This window comes from Corylus avellana, chromosome ca7 (genome assembly GCF_901000735.1).
Source record: "Corylus avellana chromosome ca7, CavTom2PMs-1.0".
In the NCBI taxonomy this organism is placed as follows: Eukaryota; Viridiplantae; Streptophyta; class Magnoliopsida; order Fagales; family Betulaceae; genus Corylus; species Corylus avellana.
In genome coordinates this window covers 6,377,786-6,396,069 of record NC_081547.1, presented here as the reverse complement: position 1 = coordinate 6,396,069, position 18,284 = coordinate 6,377,786, and the positions used below count along the sequence as shown (strand labels likewise).

At 35.1% G+C, this 18,284-nt stretch overlaps 3 protein-coding genes across 4 annotated transcripts; all 3 read right to left on the bottom strand.

Moving 5' to 3' along the window:
- Window positions 1-778: 778 nt before the first annotated feature.
- LOC132188604 (lignin-forming anionic peroxidase-like) lies at window positions 779-2,039 on the bottom strand. The gene is made up of 4 exons (XM_059603111.1): window positions 1,821-2,039; window positions 1,527-1,718; window positions 1,267-1,432; window positions 779-1,170 (listed from the first exon to the last, which is right to left on the bottom strand). The coding sequence occupies exons 1-4, from the start codon at window positions 2,037-2,039 to the stop codon at window positions 779-781; spliced, it is 969 nt and encodes a 322-aa protein (XP_059459094.1).
- A 3,173-nt stretch (window positions 2,040-5,212) lies between these two features.
- On the bottom strand, window positions 5,213-8,395 carry LOC132188353 (protein TILLER ANGLE CONTROL 1). 2 transcript variants are annotated; one of them, XM_059602778.1, is made up of 6 exons: window positions 8,234-8,395; window positions 8,138-8,156; window positions 7,995-8,040; window positions 7,201-7,874; window positions 6,931-7,081; window positions 5,213-5,450 (listed from the first exon to the last, which is right to left on the bottom strand). In XM_059602778.1, exons 2-6 carry the CDS (start codon window positions 8,141-8,143, stop codon window positions 5,437-5,439), a joined length of 891 nt encoding a protein of 296 aa, XP_059458761.1. In that variant the 5' UTR covers window positions 8,144-8,156; window positions 8,234-8,395; the 3' UTR covers window positions 5,213-5,436. The 2 variants fall into 2 exon arrangements, with proteins under 2 accessions (XP_059458761.1, XP_059458760.1); XM_059602777.1 differs by having other exon boundaries at window positions 8,138-8,395.
- An 8,108-nt stretch (window positions 8,396-16,503) lies between these two features.
- LOC132187703 (vegetative cell wall protein gp1) lies at window positions 16,504-18,083 on the bottom strand. The gene has a single exon (XM_059602107.1). It carries the CDS (start codon window positions 18,010-18,012, stop codon window positions 16,783-16,785), a length of 1,230 nt encoding a protein of 409 aa, XP_059458090.1. The 5' UTR covers window positions 18,013-18,083; the 3' UTR covers window positions 16,504-16,782.
- Window positions 18,084-18,284: the final 201 nt, after the last annotated feature.

Genomic DNA, 18,284 nt, shown 5'->3' with positions numbered 1-18,284 from the left:
AGCCCATATGAGCCATGGCGGCGAGTGACATACACGCGTTGCAACAGGTAGCGTCGGTAGAGAGGGGTGGTCGAAGATTATGGAAGAGGGGTGTGACATGTGTGGCTTGTGCGAGTAGAAGGTTGCAGTAAATCTAAGATCGATACTCCAAACAAAAGTACTATTTAAACTAAAAGGAAAAAGAAAAAGAGGGAAAAGCAGAAACCAAAAGGAGGTTAGGAAAGGTTTATTTGGATAAAAGAGGAGCAGAGGAAGGAAGAACACTGCATGAATGAGATGAGAGATCTGGATGGGTTTTGCAAAGAGTTTTTTTTTTTTTTTTGCCTAGAGCGTTTGTGCTTCCTTGTGATAATTACATACCTACCATAGGGCAGAAGCCCAACGTTTTTAGTCATAAAACTTAATTATTGCATCAAATTTATTCCAAATAAGATAATTTTTTATGAAATTTTAATTGGAATTTGATTTTTTTTCCTAGATGAGATAAATAAATAAGATAATATTCTAATCGAGGGTCCTTGCATTGCCTAGCGTATAAACAAAGAGCCTATCATGTATTCCATAAACATTCGATAACGCATAATAAGCATAGGTTATAAGAAGAAACCACTTTCTCTAAAACATTGAAATCATGTTCGTACATATGATGGAAATAACAAGTTCCACGTACACCCACCATTCATTTTAATGTAATTCAATTAATGAATTGTGACATTACACATTGACAAAAAGGAAAAAAATAAAAAAATAAAAAAATATATAGATCATGACAACATAATTAGTTGACAAGATTGCAAAATTTTCGTATCTGGCCTTGAGAACCAGTGGTAGGTTCAATATCGCCCATCTTTATCATGGCAGCTGCAAAATCAGCAGGGAAAGATGAACTGCTCTTGCTATACTCTGTAACAATGCTGTCGGTGGATCCTCCACTGAAGAGTACTTGATCAGATGCTAGCAGGCCCTTCTTCTGAATGAGATTCTTGAAGTAGTTATAATCAAAAGAATTGGGTGTCACCAAATCAAGAGCTGCTAGATTATCATTGCTATCTTCATCACTTGAACACTTGCGCTTTCTAGTGCTAGCAAAACCAGCATCAATGTCACTTGCATTACTTTGAATCCTATCACGGAAAGTCGCACATTTTGCTTGCCCAATTGTATGTGCTCCTGCATTAATTTAATCAACACATTTATTAGCATTGATCTTTGACGTACTATATATATAATATATATGTAATGTATGAGAGTTAGGCTCAAACTAACCTGAAAGCGCAACCAAGTCTCTTTCATTCAAACCTTTGCTACCAAACAGGGCTTTCAGGATTTCAAGGCTATCTGTAAACTTTGGAAGGTTGCTCTCAGCTAGGCTACGGCTTGCTGTTGTAGAGTCTCTTCTTCCAAGCTTTACCGTCCATGTTGGTCCACCCACCTGATTGTTTACCCAGAAAGTTCGATCAATTACTAATAATTAAATGATTAATATAGTTGAGAAAGGTTTAAAGAGAATTAAGTGTAGTGCTCACAGCAACAGATGCGTCGCGAGCAGCAACTGCAACAATATCAGCACATGACACGGTGGAAGGACAAATGCTTTCCACTTGGGACTTGACATCATCTATGACATTGTATCCTCTGATTGAATTGTCATTGTTTACAGCTTTTTTCTCGCTCGATATTGATGGGGCATCATCAAGCAAGATGGATGCATCACAACCCTGCACTCAAATGACATATATATATAAATTTAATTATTAAATATGTTAAATTTAGTCATACGCGAAAACTTGGGTGGAAACTTTCAGCACATTTTTAGTTACCTGAACAAAACAATCGTGAAAATGGAGCCGAATGAGGGAAGCTGCCATTCTGCGCTCCCGAGAAACGGCTGTCCTGATAGCTGTCCGGATTGTACTAAGTGCGTTTGGACATGTGTTGTCGTAAAACTCAGAGGATAGCTGTGCTTCACATCCCGTGTTTAAGACAAACAAAAAAACAGCAAGAATCAAGCAGATACAAGTATAATTAGTAGAATCCATGTTGTGTTTCTTTTCAGATGAAGACAGCAGCAGCTGAGTATAATGGAGGTAATTGAGTAGAAGTTAGAGATGAAGGAAGGATGGAGAAGGAGAGGCCATATATAGCAAATTCGCCGCCGCCGCCTTCTTGTTACAGTTGTCTTCTAATGCGCGCTAGCAAGAATGACTTGTTCTTCGTAATGGGCATCCATGAAAAGTCAGCGTTTTACTTTCCACTGTGGCATGCATGTTTTATGAGGAAAAGTCAAAATTTTGATTCATGAAATGGTCTTTTGATTTTTTTCGCAGCATCATAAATGAGAGTACCCACTTTGGTTTCATACGCACCGTCGTTCGGAATCGGATTTGCTAATGATATAATCATCATAGTATATAGATTTTATTATTGAAATTTGATTATTCTAAATCTCAATTACAAATAATTATTTTTTTGGGTAAAAATATTAACAAATAATCAAATATTATGTTCATATGAATATCTATCAATACTTTTTTCTTCTCTTCAACAAAACTTTGTAGCCATTTTTTTTTTTTTTCCATGGAAAATATTATATTTATGTGGATATTGTTTCTAATCGGCCTCCATGAAAAGTCCACGTTGTACTTAATTTCCAATGTGTTGTGCGTAGTTAATTATTAGAAAGAATCAAAATTTTGAATCATGAAATGGTCTTATGATTTTTCATTCGCACCCTCATAAATGAGAACACCCGCTTGTTTTTGGGTGATGAAAATTTTGGTGTCAACCTCGGAGGTGGCGTGGTCTCACCCACAAACGTGTTTAATTGCTGTGCACAAAATCAGAGCTCCCCTCCTCTTTCAAAATGTTGATAATTTCCCGGTTTATAAAATAATAAAATTATTCAATTATTCATAGCAACAAGCTCTACAACAAATAATAATAATTCAAAATTATTATTTTAGATGAATAATGATACAACAAATATAATAGATATACCGATATATGATTTGGCTGAGACACAAATATCTTGCTCATCTTTTTAAGAGCATGTTTAAGATTATGTACTTGTGATTTTACAAATATTTAGGTAATGTATATTGAGTTTCGCTCTAGGCGCTGAAGAATAGTTTGTCGAGCCATGATCGAGCTTCACTCGATCGAGAGGATGAGATGTTGCTGGTAGAAATTTCCAACAAGTTGTGTCAATATTTTGGTTGTTTTTCGATTGGTTGAAGTGATAAGGTCTACTCAGTAGACATTCCCAAGACATTCAAACAATAGTTCGAAATGCGATCTTTTGTTTGATCAATCAAACTTGCAATAAGGGCACTTTTTTTAGAGCTGCGTCTTTAATTCTATTTAAGTTCAATAAGGACGGCCTAACCGACCATAAGTTGTATATATTCAGTTTTCTTAACTAGAAAAACTCATAGAGTGATTTTCTTCATTTTTCCTACAACTTGTTGATTTTAATAAAACATATTTTTCCTTTATCTCAATTGATATTCCTTAGGTTCTCCATGTTCAAAGAGGTACTTTACAATTTTTTTCTGCTAAAGTTTGACACGTGAAGGGAAGATTTGTTGCGAGTTTATGCGTGAGTATTGTGCTCTACATTGAGAAAAAAAAAGAAAAAAGAAAATGAGTAGTTAATATATATATGAGTAGACCCAATCTCATTAGATTAAGATTTTGGGCTAAATCAAGTAGGGTCCAAATCATATGTATGCTAATGTACTTGGTAAACTCCCTAAGTGTTTCACTCTTAACAGAAATTTTGCTCATCACTCGCGAGTTTACATTTATTAGTTTTGTAATTTTCCTTTTAGGATCGCATTCTTAACTTCTATTTTAAGCACAATGAGGATGGCTTGGCCGTCGAGTTGCTATAGTTGTTGTCGTTATTTAGTTTAACCTATAAGAATCTTTCCATGTCTTTTTACGATTCTTAAAATTTTTGTAAGCTTTATAGAAGAGTTGTACGTCTTGTACTTGCATATTGAACTTCCCACTATGTCAGACTGCATCAGTATCAATTTCTTTAATATTTAGTCGGAATCCAACAATTTGGACCATAATATTTGTAGTTTTCACGTAATGGACCTAAGCAATCATTTTCTGTTTTGTTGACAATAATTGTTGTAACTAGCTCCAAATAAAAATGCAATCTCATGTTCATTACTATTATAAAATAAGTGTAAACTCCACATGGCCTAAGAAACAGCCGTGAAATCATGTTGCAGCATGTTCTTCAAATGATTTGTAATGTGAATGATAAGTACCTAATTAATTTGTTTGGAAGCAAATATTGTCTTGTTTTTGTTTTCAACACAAATTCAAATGCAAATTTAGGATTTGGTTATGTGAAAACTTCAAAGTATTATCACTTTCTTTTTTTCATTAAATCCCACTCGGTACAAATTTCAAACGTTCAAAACATATGTAACTGCACGTGCTTTTAAAATTTAAAATTTCGATTTGAGTTTTGTCTACTTTCCAAGGATCCGGCTTCCATGCAATAGTGGAAACTACCGCATGGCTGCTGTTGCTCAAAACGGGGTCGTTTTGAGCAATAACAAATAGTTTTTTTAAAACAAATAATATAAAATTTATTAAATATATAAAAAAAAAATCAATAATTAATATATATGTATATATATATATATATATATAAGAAATCAAAGGGTGGTTGAGCCACCCTATTGGCTTTAGGATCTATCTCCATGGTTTTATGGTCCACACTAAAGCCAAAATAAAAAAATAAAAAAAAAATTGAGGGTTTGGTTTTTGGGCCACCCCAAAACCTTTTGGGGATGGTTTGACTTTTTATTATTATTTTTTTTTTTTTGCCTCTTTCGGGTGGCCGGACCACCACAAAGACCATGAAAGTGGCTCATCCAACCCAGACTGACCATGGGAGGTGGCTCCAGCCACCCCCTAAGCCAAAATGGGTGGTCAATCGCACCTTCTTTTTTTTTTTTTTTTAAGTTTTAATTATTAATTTTTTTTTATAACTTTTAATTTTTAATAAATTTTTTATTAACTTTTTTTAAAACCTACTTTTTCATTGTCCAAAACAGCGGCGTGGAAGCGGGATCCTTCGACCAAATCCTAGTGCATAGACAAAAGAACATGTATGAAAAATTGTACCATTATCATGCTCTGCTGTCACATTAAAGTCCTATCACAATTACCTAAAAGGTCACGTCCATTAACGCCAAAATATAAACCATTGTAGCCCATGCATGATCATCATGCAGTTGATGCATGCGTCAAACATCCATCATGATTCACAAAACAAAAATACATGCCCAATAGTTCAAATACAAGAAAAGAAAACCTAATCCACATGGTCCTTGAAAAATTATTTTACATAGCAATAACAAAAAAAAATACATTAATTTCCAGGAAACCAGGCCATTAATTATTTAAATCTCAGACTGTGGCACCTGCAATACAACACAAGAAAAAGAAATATCAACAAAAATCACGACTAAATTAATGCATCATTGGAAACACACAAGGGTATTGTTCCTATAGGAGCCCCTCAAGCATATTGAGACAAGCACCATTGTATTATTATAAGCAAATGATTCGAATTGTGATTAAATTGACACCTTGTTGGTTGGATTTATGTTGAGAGTATTGTGCATAGTGTTATTTCCCATTGTAGAAGGGACCCGTTGCCAGTAGATCGATTATACCATAGGGAAAATGACAGTGAAGATGGCTTCTCTTTTTTTGTGTACCCACCTTGACCTTCTCATGCACTTAGAGTACATACAAGTAGAACAGGTTAATAAAGCTTCAATAGTACAAGAAGAAGGCTTGAGTTTTAGGGTAAAAAAGGCCATGCAAGGTTAATTTGCTAAGCAATTTTTATTTTCTCAGTTTTTGGGCTTTAAAGTGCGTGGGTCACACTATTCATATAATTGACATGTACGCGGTGAAAATGTTCCCACACCCAACAGGACCAAATGAAACGGCCACACATATAAATGTGCACATTTTCCTCATCAATCTAGCTGTCCACAATTAATATGTAAGACTAATGCTACAAGACACTGGATTGAGCATATTATGTCCCTTCAGTATACTTGAAGAATGTTAGGAGAATACAAAATAATATTTCATAATGCCAGAAATCACATTTTTATTTTGTTGACATCAGCTCTTATATGATTAGCCTTTGTTTAAAAAAAAAAAAAATTATGAATATTGTTATATAGTACTATACCCATATTCCATTAGACTGATGTGATAGTACTGTCTATCAACCCTTGTCATTAAAAATGAAACAAAATAAATTTAAAGGTCGATGGGCACAACCACACAAACCCAATGGAATATGAATAAGGAGTGTACGTAGTATGTAATATTTTTTTAACAAGAGCTGATCCAAAAAAGAACTAGACTATGTCAAGTCAGCATATATAGTGAGAAAAAAAAAAATGGGATAAGATGTAGTTCGCGCAGTAGAATAAATGTGTGATATATAGTATTTCTCATGTTTTAAAAAAAAATAATAATTCAATTGATTGACACTTTCACGTCCAAAATGATGATATACCAGTGAGATAACGAGAGTGGGGACCTTTTTTTCCTTTTCCTTTTCTTTTTCTTTTTTCTTTGCTATTTGGGGCTTGGAGATGGAAAGACTTTAGCTTTACTTTTCCCCCGAAAGGTTACTGGATGTGGCCATGATAATAGTATATATTTTGCATCAGCGTCCCAATCACTGGCTTTCAATTAGGTATTGAAAAGATTAATTAGACTCTAGGCATGCATCCATTAGTAATCTGACACTTTAGTTAAGATTTGAAGTAGTACTATTTGCTCTCAGCCATGTCACTTTTTGAACCGAAGGAAGAAATAATAAATGAAATCTAGGGGAAATTAAAAAACAAAAGTATTTGGGCTCTTGATTACCTTGAGTTGGAAGCAGAGTAACCGATTCAGAGGCCCCATGTTCGCCATTGGTGATAAGTCCAATTGCACCACCAGGCTTCTGGACATCTGATTTCTGCATCTTCACATCAAACTCGGGATGGATCTTCCTTTTCAACATCCTTTTCACCAGCTATATATATATATGGCATTACAAAATGGTTAATTAATTAACCAATTCATCAAACTTCAAGTAGTAAACAAAAAAAAAAAAAAAAAAAAAAAGAGACAGGTTAGAAAACATTTACTCACTCGTTGCAGATTTTTGATCGGACGTGAATCCTCCTTAACACGAGGGATAAACTTCTTGGCGAATGAGAGGCCATTCTTGGTTCGAAGAAGTGGTGTTTTACCCGAATCTGGGAAGACTTTTTCAGGATCATCTAGTTTTCCTTTGACATCAGCATCAGCCAAGAAAAGGTCAGCCAGTGTTATTCTTTCTCCTTTCTTTTTCTTTCCCTCGCCAGCTTCCTCGTCCAATTGAAGGCTGGGTTCCACTTCCGCAGACCCCATAAATGGAGTTAGAGATACGCCATCAACGGTCATGATGACATCAGGTGTAGGGACTACATTAATGTGACGGTCAGGATTTGATTCAAAATCCTCAAAATTGTGTCCATATGTTGTGAACATCAATGGGTTCAGTTCTTCCTGTTCGACATTGTCGTTGCTGTCATGATCTCCACCGTCAACCGAGTCTTGTTCTTCTTGATCACCCTCTTCATCCTCTTCCTCGCTCTGCAAAATCAGATATTCCTTTGGTTGGTTGAAGGGTTTTAGAGGATCCAGCCCCAACGTTCCAATTGTTAGAATGCCATCCCTCCAACCATCAAGCACATCAACAAGCGCAACTTGTTTCAGTAGCGCCTGCTTGTCAATGCCATTTGTTGTCGATTCACTTGTTTTCACATTTGCACCCAACCCATCTGTAAGTGCACAAAATGAAAATGCAGAAACATCATACGAACCAGCTTTGTGAAACAATCAAAATAAAAATCTGAGTAGAAGAAATTCACAAAGACCAAAAGTTACAAAAATCATCAAACCCTTAAGGACGGTATGATGAAACCTCTTGTGTACCCAGTTGAAGATCTGTCACAAACAAGGAAAATATGGATTCATAAGAACGTGTGAGTGATATATCGATACAGTCTAGCAAAGAAAATGGTGGCTAATTAATTCTAATTACCTTCATTTTTTTCTTTTCTCTGCAAGTGAGCCTGTGGAAACGTCAAAGTGAGTAAAGGAATGGATTATGGGAGAGAACCAAAAGGAGGAGGCCTACTGGATTGGAGAATCAGGTGAAGACACGTGTCCAGAGAAAGTGGGGCCTAAGATTTAGGCATGTTTGTGTTGCTCATGGCATGTTTGACGAGCCACCATGTTGGGTCTCTCTGGATTGATCGATGCGCCGAAATTCTCGATAATGATATGCTTAGCACCTCTTTGTTGCATGCTCCATCTACTGCTGCCTGGAATTCCAGTTCTCTGCATATATATAAACTAATATAGGCCTATATATCTTTTTTTTTTTTTCTTTTTTTTTTCTTTTTTGTTGACTTTTCATCCTCTTTATAAATATAGGACTAGTCATATACTTATATGTATACTCACACCTTTCTTATTATAATACATTCTAAAGTCGTAATAGTTATTAACCTATTAGAACTTTATAGTTAAAAATGATTACACGAGAGTAGTACCAAAATGAGTAATCTCTTGAAAAGTCTGGTTCAAGATAGCCAAACAATATTGTGTCCTCATGCATATAGGAGCAACCAAAACAGGCAACTCAATTTTGTTTAAAAAGAATAGTTTTTTCAAAAAAGAAAACTAAAGTTTTTAACTTGTGTCCAAAATTTCAGTTCAACCCAAATAACAAACGCTATATGGTGAAAATCTTTCCCATCTGAGGGAACCGATAGCTTGTTAGGGTTGAGGAAAAGGTTCAGGCTAGTGGGACTCATGCAGGTAGCTGCTACTTATTGGAGCTAAACTACTTCATCTTTCGGAATTAACAACCTCGTAAGCTGATCAAGCTAGGATGACACACAACAGAAGTGAAGTTCAGGTAACATGCAACCACCTTCGAGATACCATTTGTTTCAAAATAATTCAGTTCTTATTATTGTTAGAATATTTTTATATTCTCTATTTACGCTTTTTTCTAATTTCTCTTGTAGGTTTTTTTTTTTCCATATTTAGTCTCGGTTTAATTTTTTGTTCATCACTCATATTAATTCTCTCTGTAAATAGAGACCATTTTAATATTGTTCACTATAAACTTCAATATAAGATGCAACCCTAGCCTCTGTCTCTAGCATACACGACCAGGGCTAGGGTTTTATCCCTAGCCCATGCACTCCTTCATATGGACAGTGTTGGGTTTTATCGTAAGCTCAATTTCTCAAAGAACATGTCCCTTGCTAGTGTCTTGCACTAGCCCTTTTTTTTTTAATAAAATAATAATAATAATAATAATAAAAACAGCGCAAATAAATAAATAGAAACTTGTCACTATGGTCAAACTAAATCAATTTGAAGAGGAGCCCAATGGAAGATTAAAAAAAAAAAACCTAACATCAATAGGCTTGTGGCACTGTCACAAGTTACTATTAATTACAATTAAGTTTATATTTTTTATTTAATCAATTATTCCCTTAGATAATTCTTGTTTTATTAACTTTTGATTCGTCCATGAAATATTTCGTAGTCGAATTAAAGTCGTAATTGACTATTACTTTAATTCACGACATCTTTTCCTCGAGTACCAATTTTAATTACATAATTATTCTCATACATGGGAAATCTCATTTCACCAAGTATATAACTATTTTAGTAACTCCTACTAAAATGCTCACGTGAGAATAATTATTCTATTAAATCAATTTCAAGAAAAAATTTCTTATTTTTTTTATTTAATCAAAATATTTGAATTCCTTTTTTATTTTTTTTTTTTTTTTTTTCTTTTGAAATCATTCAATCATTTCATATATCATTGATGAGTACTTTGAACAATACGTTCAGCTAACCATTACAATATCAATAGTTCTTCTATATGAATAACTTCTTCCATAATTGTGAGAGCACTATTTGCAAGTTAATGAGCTGCTTCGTTCGCTTCTTGTCAAATATGAAAGACTCTACTTTATATAAGAGATTGCACCACAATTCGAGCATCATCAATTAATTGGCCCTAGCGACACTAATTTTGCCCCTCTTTTTGTAAAGCCTGCACTATGCAAGAAAGGTTGTACTGAAATAACATATTTATATCCAAACCCCAAACACATAAAATAAGAAAATTACAAATTGACCTATAAATTATTATGAAACATAAAATAAATAAGAAACCTAAATCCTGCCCGACAAAGGTCCCAAATAATTAACAAAACAAAAAAAGCACACATTCGAAAGTCCCTTTGAATGCAACTCTATGGATAATAGATGACCAGCTCTGTCCAAACAATCATTCAGTGCTAGCACGCCACAAGGCCTCTATTAAAATGACTTAAGGAGGGATTTGGCTCTTTTCTCTAATTTTTTTTTGTGAAAAGATATTATGTGCATCCCATTCCAAACCACTTTTTCCAAGTAATAAAGACATATTTTCTTTTCAAAGACTACAATTATAGGGGAGAAATAGAGCAAAAGAGAAATATGAGAACCAGAATTAAGGACCAGTCATTCTTTCTTTCTTTCCAATAATGCTCTCTCATAAAGCTTATTGCCCAACAATTGGATTGACTTTTTTTATTTGGTCAAAAAAAGATTGTGACCCATTACTCCTATTATTTGGGCATTATATATGGCACAACCCTGTCCTCTCTTTTTCCTAATACTTTTGCTTTATCATTACTGGCCAGTTCCTGGCTATGAGAGTTGCAAAAAGATCACAACCAGAAACCCATCAACTAATTGATGTATCATATCTGCTCTCGAATGCACATGCAAAGTTTTGCACAAAACACACAGACCCACTTAAAAGTTTGATAGCTTTTAGGCCAAATACGACGGACCAGGCCAGGGGACTGGGGGAGTATTTCCACTTGGCTTCTTTTTTGCTTTGAGAATTTAGTGGGGATCCTGCAGGCATCTACCGAAAAAAGTAGGATTTATATAGCTGGAAATGTGTTATGGACATTGCTTTCGTCCAGGTCCCCTCCACCACCAACAATTATTAATATTGTTGTTGTCAGGTTTTTTATTATTATTGTTGTTGTTATTATCATTAAAGGGAGAGCTGTGTTTTTTTTTTTTTTTTTCCTGGTAAATTGTTTCCAACATTTTCAATCGAACAACACTGGATGCATGGGCCTTCTTAGGTGGACCATTAAAAAGGAAATTTTGCACAGGGCTAGGGAATAAGCACAGACCAGACATCTATGAACTAAATCATATCAGATTCAAAATCTAGCCTGCTAGACTTGGTAGTCCTATTTCATATTTTACTCGAAAGAGGAAAGATTTGGAACAACTCCGATGAAACATTATAGTTTTGGTGCTCGAATTAGAATTAAGGTTGAAATCCAAATAATGGGTTTACATTAATAATCTCGAGTTATTCCGGTGAAATATTTCAAAAAAATTCTGGTCCAATATAACTATATATGGTGCCAAAGAAGGTGAGATCTGTAATTAATTAACCAGTAGAGACCTAGCTAGCTAGAAACATGGAAATGGGGAAAATTCGGCTCCGTTTGGTAAAATTTTGAGAAATGGTTTGGATTCTGAATTTTGAAATGAGTTTGGTGAAAAAAAAAAAAAAAAAAAAAAAAAAGGTAAAGGTTGATAATTTATTTGGTGGGGCACATTTGAGAAAAAAGTTGAAAATTAATTTGGTAAAATATTAGAAGTATTTTGTAAAAAATTAGAAATTTTGAAAAATATTTTTATAAAATAAAAAAAATTCAAAAATTGTAGCACCGCATACAGTGGCGGTGCTCCCTAGCACTGGCTGCAAGCACTGGCTGCCAACCATGGCAGGGCCGCCAAATCTAGCTGGTGACCACCGTGGGGCCACCACATAGTGGCTGCCAGACGGTGGCCAACTGGCCATGCACCATGCAGAACTAATTTTTATTTTTTGAAAATTTGATTTACGTTTTATTGTTTTAAAAGTGTTTTGAGATTAATATTTTTGTAGTGTTTTTTTTTTTTTTTTTGAAAAGTGTGTTAGTAATGAGAATTACATCTGAGAATAGTTTGGTTAACTAATTTAATAAAAAATTAAAAATTAAAAAAAAAAAATTGAAAAAAAAAGTTTCAGTATTTGAGAAATAAACATAATTTTACAACATTTAACCAAACACGTACACTCCAGCAGAAATCTGCTAGAAGTACTTGAGATGCCAACAAGGCATCTTGCAACAAACAATAACAAAGTCCCAATACAGATAGAATCCAAAATGGCATCCTGCTGAAACCATCTACATTCTCTTCCAACTCCCTTTGAATCTATCCTTCCCAATAATTATGAACCTAACTTCCTAAGCAATCTTTTTGTAAAACTTTCTCCTCTGATTTAATCTGTTTCTTTATATTTAATATAATTTCTCAGCCTCCAAGCCCGCTTACATGTTGTAGCTTTTATTCCTTCACTCATAAATAATTTCCTCCCAATCAGTAGAGATCGATATCAGCTGTTGATAGACATTTCTGCATCACTGCCTTTCATTTTCTTTTGCTAAAGCTGCATTCAAAGAATATGTGATCCGTACACTCAATGATATTAATATAAAACAAACACTTGACTTTACCTTTGTAGGCCCATTTCAGCAATCTATTCCCTGTATTGAGAGACAATTTCTGACTGCTAGACATAGTAGGAAAGCATAGGAAAACGACACCAGCTTCCACCATTCAACCCTTGCTTGTTTCTCTCGGATTGTCTCCCAGCTTGTGTACTTGCTAGACTTTAATTTGAGACACGCCAATTAGGTTTATATCACTAGCACCTATTTTAACCAACGGTAGCTTACTTTGAATGATCTCCACCACATTTTCGAATCTTGCAGGTTTCCAATTTTCTCCATGCATCATAAAGTATTCCATTAGGTTGTTACCTATTGAAAAATAGTTTCACATTGCCTGTGGACAAGATCTTAGATATGTTTATAATAATGGACAAACATCTCTTATTGAACCGATTTTATAAGATAAGTTAAACCCACAAATTTTTTCACATCTCCCATTACAAATTTTATTTACTTCTTTACAGTACTATTCCTAAGTTTATGGATTTTTCTCCCAACTCCACGTAGCATCTTCTTCATTATACTTATAAGTTTACCCTCGGGGACTTGGATTTTAACCTAAAACATGTTTGACTAGTTTGATTAAGACGCGATGAATATTTGGCTTTGTTTCTACTTTTTCTTTTTCTTTTTCTTTCTTTTTTCGAAAAAAAAAAAAAAAAAAAAAAATCACTAACTCCCTTGAACTTTCATCACATTGCACATCCCTCTAAACTTCAATAACTTTCAATTTAGTGTATCAATCTTTCAATTTTTTTCAGTTTCACTCTTCTGTTAAGATTTTCTATTAAATCCTAACGAAGGAGTGTCAAAGTTCCCAAAATACTCCTCATTTTTTTTAGAAAAAAAAAAAAAATTGCAAGGATTTAATAGAATTTGCAAAAATACTCACACCTAAATATTTGAGGGAAAAAAAAAAGCATTTCGGGAAATTTGATAGAATTTAACGGAAAATCCTAACGGATAGGTGAAATTGAAAAAAAAAAATGAAAAATGAATACACTAAATTGAGGGTTTGTAAAGTTTATAAAGGTAATTGCAAAAGTTGTGACAATTCAGAAAGTTAAGTAAAGTTTCCTCTTTTTATTTTATCATTAATCAAGTATACGAATTATACTTGTCTATACATTATGCCTAGGTTATCAATCAAGTCCACAGGTGACTGATCCGATCAATTATATTCCTTGAGCTTTATTCTTTATACACACTTCATTTTAGCAACACTAGTCATTGATATGAGCAAATTACTTGCTAAATTCCCTTGACTAGCTTGTTAAAAATTTAGGAGAATGTTAGGTGCTCTTCGGGTGTTCTCCTAGTCGTAGGTGGATATTATTTTTTTTAAAAGCAAAAGAAAAAATTTGCCCGTATTTCTCTCGCCTTATTTTTAGAAAATAATATCCACCTATGACTAAGAAAACACCTAGCATTTTTCAAAATTTAGATACTTTTTTTGGCGCCATTATCCAAATGAAATGAAAAAAGATCGAAAAGGAAAAGTGGAAGGGGCTACTACATGAAAAATGAAAAAATTAATTTTTTTAGGTGTGTGTTTTGTAGTGGGCCGGGGAATACTAAAGTTAATATTAGTTCTTGTACTAGTCATATATGCCTCCACATATATTAATTAATAAAGTAATGTTACATATACTACACCCTTATTTCACACATAATTTATTGGGTCAAGTCTTGTTAAAAAAAAAATCAAATATTGATAGTATTGTACATCAACTCCGAGGGATGAGAGTGTTATATTTAACATTTCTCATATATATTAATAACAATAAAATTTTATTTATTACTAAAATTACCTTTAGGCGGAAAGCAATATAACCCGTCCACTCATATAAACCGTAAATCTAGCATGAATTTCAGTTTTAAGATTAATTATTTTGAGAGAAGAGAACATATTATTCATCGACTCCTTAGCAATTACTCATGTAGAATGAAAATGAACATATCATTCATAGACTCCTTAGCAATTACTCAGTAGAATGAAAATTCTTTCTTATGGAGTACTCACACTGGGCTAGCTAGCTGTAGCAACAAATACTAAAAAAAAAAGCTCCACATAATTTATATCATGACTAGTCACTTTAATTGGTTAAAGATTTGAGCATGCTACTACAATGCTCAACAAATTGCTGAGCACTATATATAGCTCAACAATGTATAAGTTAAATTTAAAAATAATAATAATAATAATAATAAAGTTAAAAAAAAATTAAAAAAAAAAAAAAAATCAATTTGATTCTCTCTTCTCTTTAATTTAGAAATAGTGAAAATAGAAAATAAATAATATATTTAAATAGAATAGTAAAGGTGAATAATTAAAATATTGATATTAATGTATGAATTTTGTAAAATTAAAGTAGGTAGATAACATAGAAAAAAAGTATTATATTTTAAGCGTCCTTTAATTTGTCAGATGCAAGCCTATCTTAATTTCTAAAGTATAAAGCAGTAATGGAACTTGGTATATATCCTTTTGGTTTTAACTCTCCTATTTAGTTGAGCCCACAGAAAAATATTTTAATTTTTCGTACGCTATGGTCTTCGTATCCTTCTTGTTTTCTCAAGAAATACTCGCACTTGGTATTTCTCTTCAGAAATCAAGGGGTGGCCGATCGAATAGGGTGCTTAAGAGATATTAGACACTTAAGAATGTTGGGTGGGTACGTATAGCATTTTTCCTTAATTTATGACTTAAAATGAGACTTGGACAAAAATGCCTCCTAGAGGCGGCTAGGGTATTTTTGTAAAATGAAAATTATTTAAAAATCTTGTCACATGCAAATTAACTTGTTAAAGTAGGGTTGAATTGAAATAGGGTCGGATGCAATTTCATACATGCAACATTCGGCTAGGGTTTTAATATTTCTAGGATTTCTATGAAACTTTCTCTAATAAAATATTTATAAGAATAATAAAGAACACATTTGTGGGTTTGATCCATGCAGACTAGGTTAACCTATTTAGCGGTGCCTGTCATTTCTGATATTCAGCTCTAATTGCTTTCCATTCCAGATTAGAAAGCTGTGAAGATTTTCAGATGTGCGAATATAGGTGCACACCTTCTAATTAGATGGGCCGTTTCCCACTTAGTGTTCGGAATCATTCCTATTATTTCTCATTTTCTTTCTTCTATCAGATTAATGAGTGGCAAAGACCTTCCTTTGTAATTCCCTTCTCTCTTCTCCTTTATTTGAATGAAAAAAAAAATAATAAATAAATACCTATTTAGATTTGGATATGATGTTACACCAAGCTTTTGAGGCTAACATGGTGAATATCTAATGTGTTTCCCGATTAGAGAAGATGACTTTATGGGATAAACTATGCATTTTTTTATTACCTACCTCTCATTTTGTTTAAGGATTCCTCCTAAATGTAGGTCATTAGTTTATGGATGCAGAAAGGATTCCTGATTTCGAACATGTGACTCCTCTTAATTAATTACCAAGACAATAGGTCTAATGCTTGAAGTGTGGAGTCAATTTGATTTCATATATATATATTGGCATTGGGTTGGGTGGATTAGGTCATATTAAAAAATACCATTTCTTTTCATTTTCAACTCATTTATCATTAATTATAACTAACCCTTTTTTTCCCCTGTTTTGGCCTAGGCAGATAAATCTAAATCACAATTACATCAACATTTTTTTTTTAACTAATTTAGAAATATTCAATATTCGTTAACTACGTACATACTTGAGCAAAATACATTTTTTCTTCTTGCATGCTAAAAAAAAAAAAAAACAATGTAGAAGCCCGACAAATAACACAAACATATGTATAGTAGCTAGTTCGCCAATATATATGAATATTATTCAAGAGTTGAATAAACGTACAAAGCAAACCGCACCCTTTTATTACCAAACATATATAAGGCAATGGACGATCGATCTTCAGCTACACTCCACTCGAAGTGGAACACAGCCATGAAGAATCAGAATCCATATAATATTGCCCCCCTTCCAACCGCACCTTTATTGTCTTACATTACATACTACCATATAGCCTAACTTGAAAAACCAAAGTAGAAATTAATTAAGGAAAAACCTTGCAACGACTCCTAATTGTGACCGCCGCCATTATTAACGCGATCCTTCACCTGGAACTCGCCGGAGGGCTTCCTGGAGAGTGCGAGATGCACTCCTGGGTCATGGTGAGTGCACGAAGCGTTGTAGAGGATGGAGTTGTTGACGCCCTGTACATTGCTGTTCATGAAGGCATTCATGGGCAATGAAGAAGAAGTTTTTGCTTTCCCTTTTTGACTCTTTTGATTCCCCTCCTTGTCGCTACTGGTGTTGTAGCTTTCAGAGTCACTTCCATGGCTTTGAGTTTTACCACCGTTGCCCTTCTTGTTGTGATGTTTCTGTGGGGAATGGATTAGTTCCATGAAAGCACCTTTGTTTTCGCCGGCGATTGTTATAACCCGCATACGCATCTCCTCAGAATTATCCGAAACCTTTTTGCGGTGATGATTGCCTTTCTCTTTCTCCTTGCTTTCAACATCTTGCTCTACTCCATTACGGATAATGCTTGGCTTGTTATAATTAGTCTGGTCGCCGCCATTATGGCCACCGAGCCACGGCTTGGGCTTTTCAATTGTCTTTTGAACCAGCACGGTCTTCTGCTCAGGCTCCGTCTCGGTCGACTTCATTTGGGAAGGCGGGAGGATTAGAGGAGAGGGTGGCGGAGCAGTAGGCCTCGACTTAGATGACTGAGGTGGGGTTTCAGCAGCCGGCGGCACAAAGGTTTTCGGTGGCGGTATAGGGCTGGGAACACGAGCTGCGGCAGCGGCGGCAGCAGCTCTGGTAGCAATTGGAAAAGTTTGAACTGGAGCGGAGGGTGGCGCCGCCACCGAAGACGGGAGGAATATTGTGGCTTTCTGGACTGGACTTGTCTGCACCGACGCAGAAGGAGCGGAAGCTCTCGGAGTTGGAGATGATGGCACCGACGCAGAAGGAGCGGAAGCTCTCGGAGTTGGAGATGATGGCACCGATGCAGAAGGAGCGGAAGCTCTCGGAGTTGGAGATGATGGGACAGAGGCGGAGGTGGCAACAAGAGGCGGCGCTGCTGTGGGAGGCGGAGCAGTAGCAGCAGGTGGTGATGTGGGCTCTTGAGCTTGAATTGGCAGAGAAGGCGCCAATGGCCTAAAGGTAGGCCGAGCTACAGCTGGGCGTGGCTCTGTGGCTGGTGCTGGGGCTGTAGCCTGAGCCTGAGCCTGAGATGGGACTGAGGCGGGTGGGCGGGCTAAGGAGGCTAAACGGAACCAAGGGCGGGTGGGTTGGTTTGCCATCACAAAGATGATTGATACCAAAAGTGACTCAAAGAGAAGTAGATTTCTTCTCTCCTGGAAGTACTAGACAAGAAACCTTGGAATGAGCACGAAATTAGATGGCTGATGTGTGTCGTTATTTATAGTTTTACAACCACGAGAATTCCAGCTCATTCGATTTAATTTAAAAAAAAAAAAAGAGAGGATTCCAGAGGAAGAAATAAAATGAAGCATGCACAAAACACGCCCGGGAGAGAAAGAGAGACGGGAAGGAAGACAACAGATCGAGGAAG